Source organism: Guillardia theta, assembly GCF_000315625.1.
Source record: "Guillardia theta CCMP2712 unplaced genomic scaffold GUITHscaffold_234, whole genome shotgun sequence".
Lineage (NCBI taxonomy): Eukaryota > Cryptophyceae > Pyrenomonadales > Geminigeraceae > Guillardia > Guillardia theta.
The window spans coordinates 42,585-56,486 of NW_005434442.1; the positions used below are offsets into that span (position 1 = coordinate 42,585).

Consider the following 13,902-nt stretch of genomic DNA (forward strand, 5'->3'; position numbering starts at 1 on the left):
ACCAAAGAGCAAGTGAGGGCGGGAGAGGAGAGTGAAGGGGGAGGGAGAGGGAGGGATTCAAGGAGGGAGCGAGGGAGCGAGAGGAGCGAGAGGAGAAGAGAGAGATGCGGCGGAAGGGGGAGTGGAGAAGAGTTGCGAAAACGAGGAAGGGATTGGACGGGTAGGGTGAAGAAATGAGCAAGCAATTCGAGTGAGGGACAAGAGACCAGATTGGAGCGACAAAACAGGTCAAATGCAGAGAAGGCGAGAGGGAAAGGTAGCAGTAGATCGAAGAGAGTCATGTGAAGATGACTGAGAGGCGGGTGTTGGAGTGGGAGGCCGAGAAAAGACAGAGGCAAAGGAAATGATTAGCAGGAACCCGGAGCAAGTGAAGTTTAGGGTGGCGATTAAGTGTTTGTGCTATCAGTTGTTTCCAAGGTTTCTGCCCTAATATGTCTGCAGGAAAGATGAACATTTCCAATTCATTAGCTTTTATCAAGTCCAACATCGCATGCATGCAGACTAGAAGCATGTCAGTCGTCAAAGTAGGAAAGACCATTCTAAGAAAGAACGTGCTCAAAGACATGGAATCCAAGAAACGCCGAATTCAACATGCGAGGGAAGCAAAGGCTAGGAATGTGTCTGATCTAGACAAACATGTGCAACAAGCGTACAAGGTAAGCGACCTTGGGCCATGATATCATGTGAATGACAGCATAATGTGTGATCAGGAGTTGGAGCTTGAGAATGCAAAAGGAAACAAATGAAGTTTATGTACACCTGTAGTGGGTTTCTACTTATCTTTACAATCACAGCCTCCAAGGCAATAGTCTGTTCTAGGTAAAGCTTTCTTGAAGCTTTCGAAGCTGCTCCCTCATCTTCTCCGACTTCTCCTCTCCTTTTCTGACCATCATGATCGCTTTCGGGGCTCGCAGTCTCATCGTCTTCACAGCATGTTGGTAGAGCTCAATTACTCTCTCAACCTCGTCTTCCTTCTTTGAAAGTGTCGCCCGAGACAGCATGAGCTTGTGCTTCAATCTCCTCACCTCATTGCTGCAGTCCGCCTCCTCCCTGCAGCCCTCCTGGTAGGACCTCGTCGCCTCCGCGAGCACTTGCGCCTCAACCGCCGGAAGCCTCCGCACGCTCTTGAGCTTGACTAACTTCTCCTCCACCTGCCGCTTCGCCTCCTCTGCTCGCGACTTGGCGGCAGCGGAGAGGTCGAGGAGCTTGTGGTGGGAGAGGACGAGGAGGCTGATCTCTTGCTGGACCTCTTCAAAGATCCTCGAGGTGTACTCCAGCAGGAACCCCAGGGCCGCCAGAGAGCCGAGCCCGCCGCAGGAGCTCCACCCTCGGAGGATAAACTGAGCTTCCTCCTTGTACTTGGTCAGACTCTCCCCGTGCAGACGGGCCAACCACACAAGGCAGGGCAGTCGGGCAGGATGAGACTTGCCCTGCAGCGTCGACGAGTGCTGGAGGCATCGGAGAACCACTCGAGAGCGATCCCGATGTTGCCCAGCCCCACGTGAGCTTCTCCCAACCGCTCGCAAATGCTGGCCCGCAGGTCCGTCAGCCCCTCGGCTGCCTCACTGCTCATCAACTCCCGTGCCATCTGATACTTCTCCACCGCTTTCCACCCAGCTCGCATGCCCAGCAGGCTGTCTCCCATGCCCACCAGACACCTGGCGCAGAAGCCTGGGCTGTGATCCTCCCAAGCTCCTGTGACGGGGCTCTTGAAGGCGAGGAGGTGCCTGCAGACTGTGAAGGCTTTGTTCCAGTCTGACAGCGACTTGTCAAACTCTCCCAGCTCGTGGAGGATCTTCGCTCGCAGCTCCACATCTCAGGTCCCTGCATCCCCCCAAGCCGCTCCCTCATGCCGTCCAGCTGCTGCGAGGCCTCAGACAGCCCCAGCTGGAGGAACGTATGAGCAAGCTTCAAGTCATGGCGCAGCTTGTGGCTGCTCGCGGCGAGGAGGAGCGTCTGCACTAGACTTCTCCTGCTCGCGGCTGAGTCTTGCAGCACCTGAGAGCTCAGGGCTCGGTACAGGTAAGCATCCGCCTCGGCAAAGTCGCCGAGAGTCGTGTGAAGCGATGCGATGCGATGAGCTAGCATGGCAGCACAAGGGTCCAGCAAGTAGCCGTACTGACCTGAGGCAACCAGCGAGGCTTGCAAGCTCAGCTTGTTCAGTCGCAGAGCTGCCTCGTACCTCCCCTCAGCCTCCTTGAGTTCGGCTGCCACGGCCAGGGCCTGCGCGAGCATCTGGGCGCCGTCAAGGGGGTTCAAGGGAAGGGCGTGTAGCTCATCGGAGAGGTGCTGAAGAGCCGCTTGAACTCGCTCGTCGAGCTTCTCCTGACCTGAGCGAGTCAAGCAGGACGAGGTCTTGGCCAGCAGCACGTCGAACTTGAGGCGTTCCATCCTCCTGCTTCCTCCCTGCGACTTGACTCTCGTCGCGTTGGCGTAGAGGCGGTCAAAGATTTCAATGGCGAGGTCAAGACAAACGCTGGAGGCGAGCAAGTCAGGGAGGGAGGAGAGGAGGGTGCTCATGCTGAGGAGAGCCCCAGTCAGCTCCACGTTCTTCTCCTCGCTCTCCTCGCGTGCCTCATGCCTCGCCACCAGCTCCTGCAGCGTCTGCAGGCTCCGCACGTGGTCTGACCGCTGAGCGTGATCGGCTGCGGTCCTCTGCAGCGCCAACCTGAGAAGACCCTCCGTCTCGTCGTTGCTGGGCGCCTGCCGAAGGATCTCCATGGTGAGAGTCTGACTGCTAAGGGTGGAGAGGGGGCTGAACGACGGGCGGAGGCGCTTGAAGGAGAGGACTTGAGACAGCAGAAACCTGACAGTGCGCACAGGAGGACGATGAGCGGGCATGTACTGCAGACACCACAGCAGGAGCAGCTTGAGGATGTCTCCTACCGCATGCTTAACCCGCTCCCCCACATTCAAGGTGTCACGTTGCAAGGCGGCAAGCTTAGAGGCGAGGTCAGGGGAGGAGGCAAATCGTGTGAAGGCTGCTTCCACCTGCCTCTCCAGGCTTCTGACCTCGCTTGGCACCGGCTCGCCTTGCAGGAAGGGAAAGTCCCTCGAGAAGCTGCTCAAGTCATCGAAGGGACGCTGGTCGTCGGGAGCGGATCCTGATAGGTCGCGAGCTCGTAGAGAGTCTTCATGCTGCTGCGAGTTAAAGTTTGACAGGGCTCCGCGCATTACCACAGCATGCTCCCCCGTGCAATACAGGAGATCTCGTCTCAGCCGCGAGTATGCCTCCTCCGGCAAGTGAAAGTCTCGTCTCAGCAGCTGTTGGAGGTAAGCGACGGTTTCACTCTTATCCCCAGTAAGAATGACCTGCATGAGCTGACTGGTGTGTTCTCTTACCGTCACTTGCTCGCTGCTCAAGGCTTCTTCGAGGGATGCGATGGAGGCTTCTTCTATTCGCATCTTCGCCGACAAGTCATCCCTCCGCCCTTCCAGCTCAGCCATGCTTGCTTCCATCTCCTTCGATCTGTGTGACAGCCTGTGCACATCCACCAAGGTTGCGATCCAGCGGCTGTAGGTGAGGATGGCAGGGGAGGGCTGGGGGTCCGTGTCGTTAGCAGCAGCGTTCAACTTGTCGAGGCTTCGCTTCAGACTATCAGACAAGTGCAAGCTGTCTGCAGGATTATGAGCAATGAGCTCTCGTAGAACTTCTTCGGTGAAGATCGACATGTGCGGTTGTTGGTTTGTCTTGCCTGCTTCTTGCAGGATGATTCTCAAGGTGTGCTTCAGTGACGCGATACGAGGATTCTCTTCTGACATGCTGGCTTGTTTCAGGTTTTTCTTATCGAGTCGCTTCAAGCTTTCTGTCGCTTCTTGCCACATCAACTTTGCTGAATCGCTTGCCCTCGCACATTCATCCTCCAGCAACGACAGCTCTGCCTGCACCTGCCGCTGGTTTGCCTCCTCCGCAGCTTGTCTGCTTCGTCTCTGAACCACATCCTGGTGGGCGTCAGCGAGCAGCGAGAGCGACAAGTCCACGTCATATCCTTGGGCGTACAACTTTCGTTGGAACGCGGAGTACCCAAGCTTCTTCATGTCTTCAAGGACTCCCATGGCGTAAAGAACAGTCGTAGCCCATCCCCAGCTATCGCTGAGCTGCGAGGGGGCATGATCGGATGGAAGTGGAGGGTCGACGCAATCGTCTTCTTTCCAGAAGCAGGCCTGGCCTCCCGAGGAAGCACTCAGAGGGTTGTGAACTTGCTCGGGCGACCAGAACCCTGGGGTTCCGCGTTTCGTCGCATCGTCGTCAGAGAGGCACATGGAGGAGCTGAAGTCGCAAAGCTTAGCGGTGAAGTCCAGGAGCGACTCAGAGACTCGGTCGCTGATTGCCAGCAGCACGTTGTCGGGCTTCACGTCCAGGTGCATCATGGCATGATCATGCACGTGCTCCAGCCCAGCCGCGAGCTGCCAAGCGAGCACAAGGATGCAGTCGGACTGTTGGGAGGGGGACAGCGGAGACTCCTTGAGGCTTCGCCTGAAGGCTCGCAGAGAGACGCTCTCGTGGTAGTCGACCAAGAACATGCATGAACTCACAGGCATGATCAAGTGCAGTACATTGACGTGCGAGGGACAGGCCAACCACCTGGCGCTGCTTGAAAGGGTCCTCATCGTTCTTGGAATGATTCGCAAACCAACCTTCGCTTCTGACCTTCCCAGTCTCCCGATGTGAACTGGCACGATGTCGTTGTTGAGAAACGCGGGTTTCAACGAGCTCATTCCCTGCAGCCATGGATGTCTTGTGGTGAAATGGCTTGTGATCGCCTGCGGCAACCGCTGCATGTCTACGACCACCTTCACGTCGATCACTCCCTCTGCCTCGTCGATCTCTCCGAGATGACTTTCAAGAGGTTTGTAGGAAGCCTTCACTGCACTCGCTCCCTTCACTCTGTATGAGAACGTGAAGGGGTACCAGGAGGGCAACAGGCATGCACGTGCTACAATCTTTCCCAGCTCTTGTGTTGTCGTCCCAGCAGACGCTTCCAAGGTTGACAGGTAGGCCGGAGCATCAGAGAACCCTGCCAAGTGCGAGAGATTGACAGAGGAGGCAGCAGCCTGAAAGCCAACCTGAAGGAAACTGCGAGCAGAAGACAAGACAGGAAAGCCTTGGACGCCCTCCAGGTCAGGCCCTTGCTTGACATCTCCTGGAAACTTGACGCATTTGATTTTTCTAATGTTCGACGAGATATTGTATCTCTCCTGGAAATGGAAGGTAATGCTTTGATCCGTGGAGACTTTAGAATCGTATCGATAAGATTTCTCAATCCAAGAGTCTTGGACAATCTTGACAGGAAGAGTGATTCTGTTTTGGTCTATCTTGATGAATGCGAATCTTTCAAACTCAAGATTCAGCTGCAGCGTCGCTTCTCTTGTCTCCTCCACCCATTGAGGATCAAAGGAGGATCTTGGGATCTCAAGGACCAAGGGAACCTCGTCGGGTACAGCAGCAGCATCGGCCATGTAACAAGCATCGAAGCTGCTCCTGTGACTCACCTGTGAGCTTGAGCTTGCTTTCAGAAACAAGAAGAGCTCAACTACCTCCTCAAACCCCAGGCTCCCGCTCTTGTCTGTGTCGAAGGCTTCCATCACCGCTTCAAACTCCTGCGGCGAAATCGAAAGGCCATATCGACTAAGGGCGCTCTGAACTTCATCTGGGGTGAGCGATCCACTGTTGTCTTCATCAAAACTCTGAAACATCGATCGAATCGACTGAATTTCTTGTAGCTTCATACCTCGTAGAGACAGATGAAACAGCTTCGGTTGCGAGATCCCATACTGCTCGTGCTCTATTCCTTGGAGTTCTGAGGAACTGATTGCATCGCAACATGTGAATTCTTCTACTCTGATTCTGATAGGATCGAAGATGCAAATGTCCCGAAGTCTTGTATCGATCGAGGCCATTTCCTTCAGCAGGTAGTTGAAGCAAACCTTCAAAATTGAACAAGTCTGAAGAAGCACCCCTACCGCTCTCCAATGTCATGAAAGCTCAAGGCCCCATTCAGAATGTGTCTCGACTTCAGGGATGAGAGGAGGAGGGGACGAGGGGAGGGATACTTCCCAGGTCTTGCTCTTCATCATGCGATCACTTCGGTATCTCCCTCGCTCTCTTGATATCAAAGCTGCTACCAGCCCTCACCAGCCGCATCCTAGAGTAGGTTCGGTCGACGGTCGTTTCGGCTGGGGACTCAGGCGGGCTCGGCAGCTCGTATTACGCAGGTATTACCGTACGTTCGGATGAGTCCGAGCCTCATAGGCTTGGCGTTGCCCGGGCTGGCCACAGATCTGTCCGATCACCGTGGCACAGTACTAGCCTTATACCGAACCGTACCGTTAACGGTCATCCCAGGCGGCTCTCCTCCTCAGTAACCGTGAACGAGTCACGGGGTACCTTGCAGTGTATCTTCGATCAAAGAAAAGCACAGCGGCAAGTTGCCAGGCTTTTCCGGCCGGGTGCTGCTATGAATGAAAGATATAGGCAAGAAATTTTCAGTGTTTTCGAACTTTGGAAGGACCTGAGGCCCCGGGCCGGGTCCGATCCCCCGGTTCATGACGCCGTCACAGTGAAGTTTCGAGTCATCATCCCGGAGTCCCGCAGTTCCAAGTGGGACGGGTACCCTCCTTTAAGATGCCGCAGTGCCAGCGGCCGAAGCGGCGTGCCAGTGACTGATTTGAACTTGAGCGGCCAAGCCGCAAACCTAGCAATGCCTAGCCTAGCAGTAACTCGGACGGTTACAGGGCGCGGATGAGACTCTCATCCGATCCGAGTGGCTTGAAGCCTTGAATGTTGAACTCAGTCGAGACTCAGGCTTGAATACTAGTATGATGATAAGAATCGCTTGATGGCGTCCGATCTTCAGCATCGGTGACAGTCCGAGCCGAGCCGCACGCTACTACAAGCCTTTTACTCAAAGTTAACTGAGTCAAAAATCAGTGCAATCCTTGAAGCCTCCTCTACCGTAGCCGTACTCTCCTGATTATATCGTCGTACTCAGCGATTTTTAACTTAACTTTGCCAAGTACTGCGGGGGTCCCCAGTTCACTGAGTCAAACCCGCCTACATAATACAAGGATACTAATCAGTGACGGGCCCTCGGACTCATCCCGGCGGGCCCCGGAATGCTGCTGAGCTTCCGGCGGACGAGGATCAGGTTTGTTCCTGCCACGGTCTGGTGCTCAACTGACCAAGGGGACGTGATGAAGACGTGACAGGGACGTGTCATTAGTTGTATGGGGGACGCTAGAGCCCACGTGACCCCATTGTCTTTTTGCGCAGGGGGATGTGACCAGGGTGAGGGGGGACGTGAAAGGGCTGGAGGGAGGGCAACCGGAGGTCCGCGGGGTCATTTACATCGCAACTGGTCGTGAACCCCCCTGATGAGTATGATGACAGGGGGTGGGGTCAGCAGGTATTTCTAGAAATTGGGTAACGTGACAGGGTCATGCACTCTAAAGACTTCTAGAACCCCTGGTACCTCTGCTAGCCCATGGCAATGGCCCTCACTTCAATAGGAGAAACGGGGGGGTGGTAGTGCACCGGAGCGCCGGTGGTTATGATCTTCTTACCCTACCCGCCCCCCCCCCCCTCCAGGTAGTGGTGAGACCCCTGCACCCCCAGGCCCTGTGCTGACCCTACCCTACCCACGACCTTCAAAAATGCAATCGTGAGTTGCTCATGGAACCCCCTTCAGCCCCAATCACCACCCGTGGACCCCTTCATCTCCCTGCAAGTACCCCACCACTTTGTTTTGCCTCCGCCTGCTTTACAGTGTTGCTTTCATGCAACCCGTGACACCTACCCCACCTCCTTCTTGCTTCCCAGCACTCATCTTATCAAGCACCCCACCTCCCCCATTAATGCTAGGTTGTACCGGTCATTTTACCGGTCAGATAGGAACCCCACCCCCTCCCCAGTTAGGCCAGTCAGATCCCCCAGAAATTCGTCCCGTCTGTCTTGTCCCTGACAAAATAAAAAGCTGCTTGCTCCCCCCACCGTGCTCCATCGCCTCCTCCTCTGCCCTCTCCTGCTCCATCCTCTCGCTTCATCCCATCGCCTTCCTACGTTCATCCTCCCTTCCTCTTCCTTCCCTCTTTCTCTGTGACCCTGAGAAACACCTGCCAACATGTCCAACATGCATCCAGAGAGACCGGATGCGCAACTTGTCACAAGCGAGTTCACCTACTCGGACGCAAGGTCCCGATCCCACGTAATACTTATGGAGGATGTTTCTCCACCCAAAACATCGGTAAGATTTTGCAGTTGCATTTCTTTCTTTTCTCACTAGCGCACGCAGTCCGATTCAGACAATACGGATCCTGTGAATGAGTCTTCTTTGAAAATTCTTGTTGAAAGTGGGCATGGTGACTTCCCTGTGGATGAATTGTTCCGACCAGGGCTCCAGGAGCGGCTATCTCAGGTCGACATTATGAAAGGAGCTTCAAAGTTGTACGGAACAAAGCACGGGCCTTGCTATGTCACCCTCCAGGACCTTTCAATCAGAGGACGAGTTGACGTCTCCAGCGTCGACTTCCCTACTGTGGGGACATCGATACTCGGCCTGATCAAGTCTCTCACTCTGCAATCGAAGCCGGTGTGCAAGAACGATATTCTCTCTGATGTCACCACGGCATTCGCTCCCGGAAAGCTCTGCCTCCTCATCGGCGCGCCTCAGTCCGGGAAGTCCACTCTCTTGAAGTTGATTGCGAGCCGTCTTGAGAGCGGTCTGGAACAGAGCGGGAACATCTGTTTCAACGGTGTACACCCTAATAAGAAGATCATGCCAAGAATTGCAGCTTACACTCCTCAATACGACGACCACACCCCTGTCCTGACTGTCAAGGAAACCATGGACTTCGCGTTTGACTGTGTCTCAAGCACTCTGATGCGCGAGGTCGCGGAACGTAATGGTATGAACCTTGCAGAGGCAAAAGGCCAGGACGTCAACCCCAGGAACAAAGTAGACATGCTCCTGCACTACTTTGGCCTTTCGCACGTCAAGGATACTGTTGCAGGGAGTGGAGTTCTGCGTGGATTGTCTGGTGGCGAAAGGAGGAGATTGACAATCGCTGAACAACTTGTCGGAAACAACATGGTACACTGCATGGATGAAATAACAACTGGATTAGATTCAGCTGCAGCCATTGACATAATCCGTACGCTTCGAAATGCTTGCCAGGTGATGAACAACACTACTATTATATCATTGTTGCAGCCTCCTCCTGATGTCTTGGAGATGTTTGATGAAATCATGGTTCTCGGCGCACATGGCACGTTGCTTTACCATGGACCTCTCAGCAAGGCGAAGGAGTACTTCTGCAGGGAGCTGGGCTTCTGCTGTCCAGATAGCATGTCACTTGCGGACTTTCTGGTGTACGTGTCCACCGGAGATTCCTTGGAGTTTTGGAAGAACCCTGGGGTGAAGCCTCCAACTTGCATGGAGATGGCTGAGAGATGGAAGCGCTCTGAAATACATCACACTTACATTCACCCAAGATTCGCCGCCGCTGCCACGCTGGCAAAAGATGTTCATGAGAACCCTATCAACAAACTGCCTTGGACTAGACCGTTTGGAGCCTCTATGGGAACTCTGATGATTGCGTGCCTTCGACGAGCGATTGCAGTGAAGCTGAAGAACCTTGGCATTCTCAAGGCGTTGGTGATCCAACGTACTATTCAATCTGTAATCATCGGCACGATTTTCTGGCAGTTGCCCACGACAAGGTACAACTTGAAAGTACCCCTCTTCTTCCTGCTGGTTTCTATTCTTTCCATGAGCAACATGTACATCATCGATGTGACTGAAGCCAAGAGGCCTATCTTCTACAAACATCGCGATTCAGGCTTCTTCCCGACTTGGGTCTACGTCCTATCTGAGGCTATTGCTGATTTTCCTATGCAACTTGTAGAAGTTCTTATTGTCAGTTTGATTGTTTTCTTTTTCGTCGGTTTGCAGGCTTCAACATGGCCTGTCTTTGCAGTATCCTTGATATGCATCTACCTTGCCTTCGGAGCGGTGTACAAGGCGTTTGCTGCTGTGGCCAAGACTACCTCAGGGTCGCATGGAATGGCCATCGGGTTCGCAGCCTTAGCCATGTGCTTCTCCGGATTCATCGTGACGCGCTCGACGATTCCTCCCTTCTTCATCTGGATCTACTGGATCGTCCCAACTCCCTGGATCATCCGCATCGTGGCATTGAACGAGTTCAAGGCGTCGGGAAAGAATGGGTACTACGACCAGCTTGGCGATGGTGGAGTCAGGAGAGGCGATCTGATGCTCGAGGCCTTTGCGATTCAGACGGAAGACTACTGGATCGGGTATGGATTTCTGTACATCGTCTTCCTCATCGTGATAGGTCATTGGCTGTACATCTGGTCACTGGATCGTCTGAGGTACGGGTTTCAAAGACCCACTATCGTCAAGAAGAACAAAGCCCAAAAGATCTCTCCGATCGGGCATGCTAAGTTGGACCCGGAGATGTTGGACGAGATGGAGCAGTCAGCGGCAGCCTTCATCAGCCAGCAGGCCTTCACGACCCTTGAGAGCTTGTCTTGCCAGCCTCCCAAGGTCTCGTTGGCGGTCAGGGACTTGACGTACACGGTCACGATCAAGGCGCCGAAAGGATCGGGTGTCAAGACTCTTGACAAGGTGCTGATCAACAACGTGGACGCTCTGTTCCTGCCGGGGAGGATCACTGCCCTCATGGGGGCCTCGGGGGCCGGAAAGACGACGCTCATGGATGTGATTGCTGGACGAAAGACGGCTGGTAAGATCACTGGTGAGGTTCTCGTCAACGGGCATCCCCAAGACCTCAGCACGTTCGCTCGCATCTCTGGGTACGTGGAGCAGATGGACATTCACATCGCCACCATGACGGTGAGTCTCGTTTGACCTGACTCTCCTCGGCTGATAGCTCCTGACAGGTGATCGAGGCCCTGCGGTTCTCTGCCAACCATCGCTTGCCGCCTGAGCTGACGGCAGCTGAAAGGGAGCAGGTGGTGCAGGCCGTGGTCGACCTGGTGGAACTCCGTCCGGTGGTGGACAAGATGATCGGCGACTCGTCGACGGGCCTGTCGACGGAGCAGAGGAAGCGAGTCACTATCGGGGTCGAGATGGCGGCAAACCCTAGCATCATCTTCCTCGACGAGCCGACCTCAGGCTTGGACGCTCGCTCAGCCAAGGTCGTCATGTCCGTCATCCGTCGCATCGCTGCTGCCGGTCGTACTGTAGTCTGCACTGTCCATCAGCCCTCTCCGGAGATCTTCGCCATGTTCGACAACCTCCTCCTCCTCAAGAAAGGCGGCTGGACCGTGTACAATGGAGACCTGGGCCCTCAGGGCACGGACCCAGTGACCATGCTCCCCACTAGCTCCGCCCGCAACATGATCGACTACTTCCAGACCCTCTCGCCATCAGTGCCGAGGTATGAGGAAGGAACAAATCCGGCCGAGTACATGCTTGACGTCATCGGAGCTGGGATCGACACGGCGAGCAGAAGCGTGGACGTGGACTTTGTGGAGCAGTTCCGCAACTCGACCATGGCTTCGGAGATTTTGTCCGAAATTTCCAAGATCGGGGAGGGCGAGAAGATCGCGTTCAGTGCTCGCTACGCCACCACCCTCGTCACTCAGCTCTACTACTCTTGTGATCGATGGTTCTCCATGTACTACAGGAACGTGGGATACAACTACAATCGTCTCATCGTCGTTCTTATCGTCGCTCTCCTCTTCGCCCTCAACGTCACCCACGTGTCTTTGCAATCTGTCAGCGACCAGGCGACGCTGCAGTCCTTCAACGGAGTAATCTTTGCTGGCGTTTTCTTCACTTGCGCTGTGCAGAACTCAATGTCCGTGGGAGTCATCGGCAACTCGAAGCTCGTCTACTACAAAGAGCTCGCTGCTGGCATGTACGCTCCCTTCTCCTACCTCTTCGGAGCCACAGTTGCCGAGATTCCTTGGCTTGTCATCGTCGTCGGACTCCATCTCCTCGTCTTCTACCCTCTGGCCGGCCTGTGGGCTGCGACGGACTACGTGGTCATGTACGGCATCGCCATGTTTCTGTTCGCCATGGTCTTCTGCTTCTGGGGTCAGATGATCTCGGCCATGGCCTCCACCACGCAGGCAGCGTCGCTCATCGCCAGCCCAACCATCGGCCTCATGGTTCTCTTCTGCGGCTTCTTCATCCCAGGCTACATGATCCCCTACCCCTGGAAGATCTTCTACTACGTCTTCCCTGCTCGCTACGGCCTCATCTCCGCCATGCCCAAGCAGTTCTACTGCAGCCTCAGCTGTATCCCTGAGCGGCAGATCAGCGACAACTTGATGCGCATCGACTGCACCAATCCCGCGATCAAGTCGCTTGCCGACGCTCCTTACCACGCGTCGGGCCCCGGCTGCAGCCTGCTCTTCGACAAGACCAACGCAACCGCAGGCGCGCAGGGCATCGACTTTGTGGAAAGCAACTTTCCCGGGCAGGCGTACCCGAGGATGACGGTGTGGGACTACTGGAGCCTGACGACCCACAGCAACGTCAACGACGTGAACCTCTTCCTGTGGGTGACCGCCATCTTCGCCATAGGCTACCGAGTCATCACCTTCCTCTGCCTCAAGTACCTCCGGCAGATCCAGCGATAAGCCTTGCTCTCTTTTTTATGAACTCTTGTATAGACATACCGCCACTTCACCCCCCTTCCCTCTCCTCCTCCTCCATCGCATTCTCCCCTATCCCCGCAAGGATGTCGTAGACCGAAGGCTGCTCTGCATCAACGTCATACCAATGCTTCCTCTCTCCCTCTCCCTCCTCTCACCGTCTCTCCTCGCTCGTTGCATGAAGACAAGCTTCGTCCAGCTGTCTGCCATCCCGCTCTGCCTCCTCCCTCACTCTCCCCCTCCTCCTCGCACATTCATCACCTTGACCGCCCGCACGCATTTCAGCCCCACCACTCGTCCCTGCAACAACATGAGCGGAGGAAGAGGAGGAGAGGAGGGAGAGAAGGAGGAAACCGCACGAGGAGGAGGAGGAGGAGGAGGAGGAGGGGGGGGGGGGGGGGAGAGGGGAAGGTGGAAACCGCAGGAGCAGGAGCAGGAGAGTAGGACTGTATGCATAGCAGAAGCGCAAGGCAGGAGATGCGACACCTTCTCTTCGTCCAGCTCGTCGTACTCGAAGCGGAACAGCCCGCTCACGTTCTTGTCTGCAGAGGAGAATAAGGAGGAGCAGGCAAGCGGTTCCCTGCTACCTGTCCAGCTGTCGGTGAGCTGGTGGCTGACGACAAGAGGAGGAGAGTCGCAGGTGAGGATCGAGCCCTCCTGCCGTCACGGGTGAGAGCAAGAGAGGAGGAGAAGCCAAGCTCCTGACCCGACCCATGAAGAGCGTCGTAGACATCTGCCATTGCATCATCATCACCCTCCTCCTCCTCCCCCTCTTCCTTCTTCCTCTTCCTCTTCCTCCCTCCTCTCCAATCCTTCCGCCCCCCCACCCTGCCCTCCTCTACACCCCCTCTGTTCTCATCCTCCTTGGCAGACCTTGTTGCTTGCGTTGGCAGCATCGGTTCCTGCTGAGCATCAGAAAGGGGAGGAGGGAGAGGAGAAGAGATCACCCTGCTTCACGTCCTCGTAGAGGGGCGAGCACGCTTTGTCCTTCCACACCAGCGCGAAGGGAGAAAGACCGCGAGCGTACGGGGCCTGCGCGTTCGTCTTAAGTTGACCGCAGGCATGCAAGCAGACTGACCAGCTTTGAGTAGAAGAAAAGTCCGTCTTTCAAGTAGCCTGCGATGAAATTAGGCAAGGGGAGGAGAGGAGAGGGAATGAGAGGAGAGGAGAGGGAATGAGAGGAGAGGAGAGGGAATGAGAGGAGAGGAGAGGGAATGAGAGGAGAGGAGAGGAGAGGAGAGGAGAGGGAATGAGAGGAG

The 13,902-nt window shown here is 55.3% G+C and overlaps 2 protein-coding genes across 2 annotated transcripts; one reads left to right on the plus strand and one right to left on the minus strand.

Annotated features, from left to right (window-relative positions):
• Nucleotides 1–5,490: 5,490 nt before the first annotated feature.
• Nucleotides 5,491–5,733, minus strand: GUITHDRAFT_52977 (hypothetical protein; the record flags this gene model as incomplete). Its single annotated transcript, XM_005819262.1, has 1 exon — nucleotides 5,491–5,733. A coding segment is annotated over one exon (243 nt), but the record flags the coding sequence as incomplete, so codon positions are not given.
• Nucleotides 5,734–8,213: 2,480 nt separating this feature from the next.
• GUITHDRAFT_121509 (hypothetical protein) lies at nucleotides 8,214–12,628 on the plus strand (the record flags this gene model as incomplete). The annotated part of the gene is made up of 3 exons (XM_005819263.1): nucleotides 8,214–8,243; nucleotides 8,292–10,871; nucleotides 10,919–12,628. 3 exons carry the CDS (start codon nucleotides 8,214–8,216, stop codon nucleotides 12,626–12,628), a joined length of 4,320 nt encoding a protein of 1,439 aa, XP_005819320.1.
• Between the last annotated feature and the right edge of the window lie 1,274 nt (nucleotides 12,629–13,902).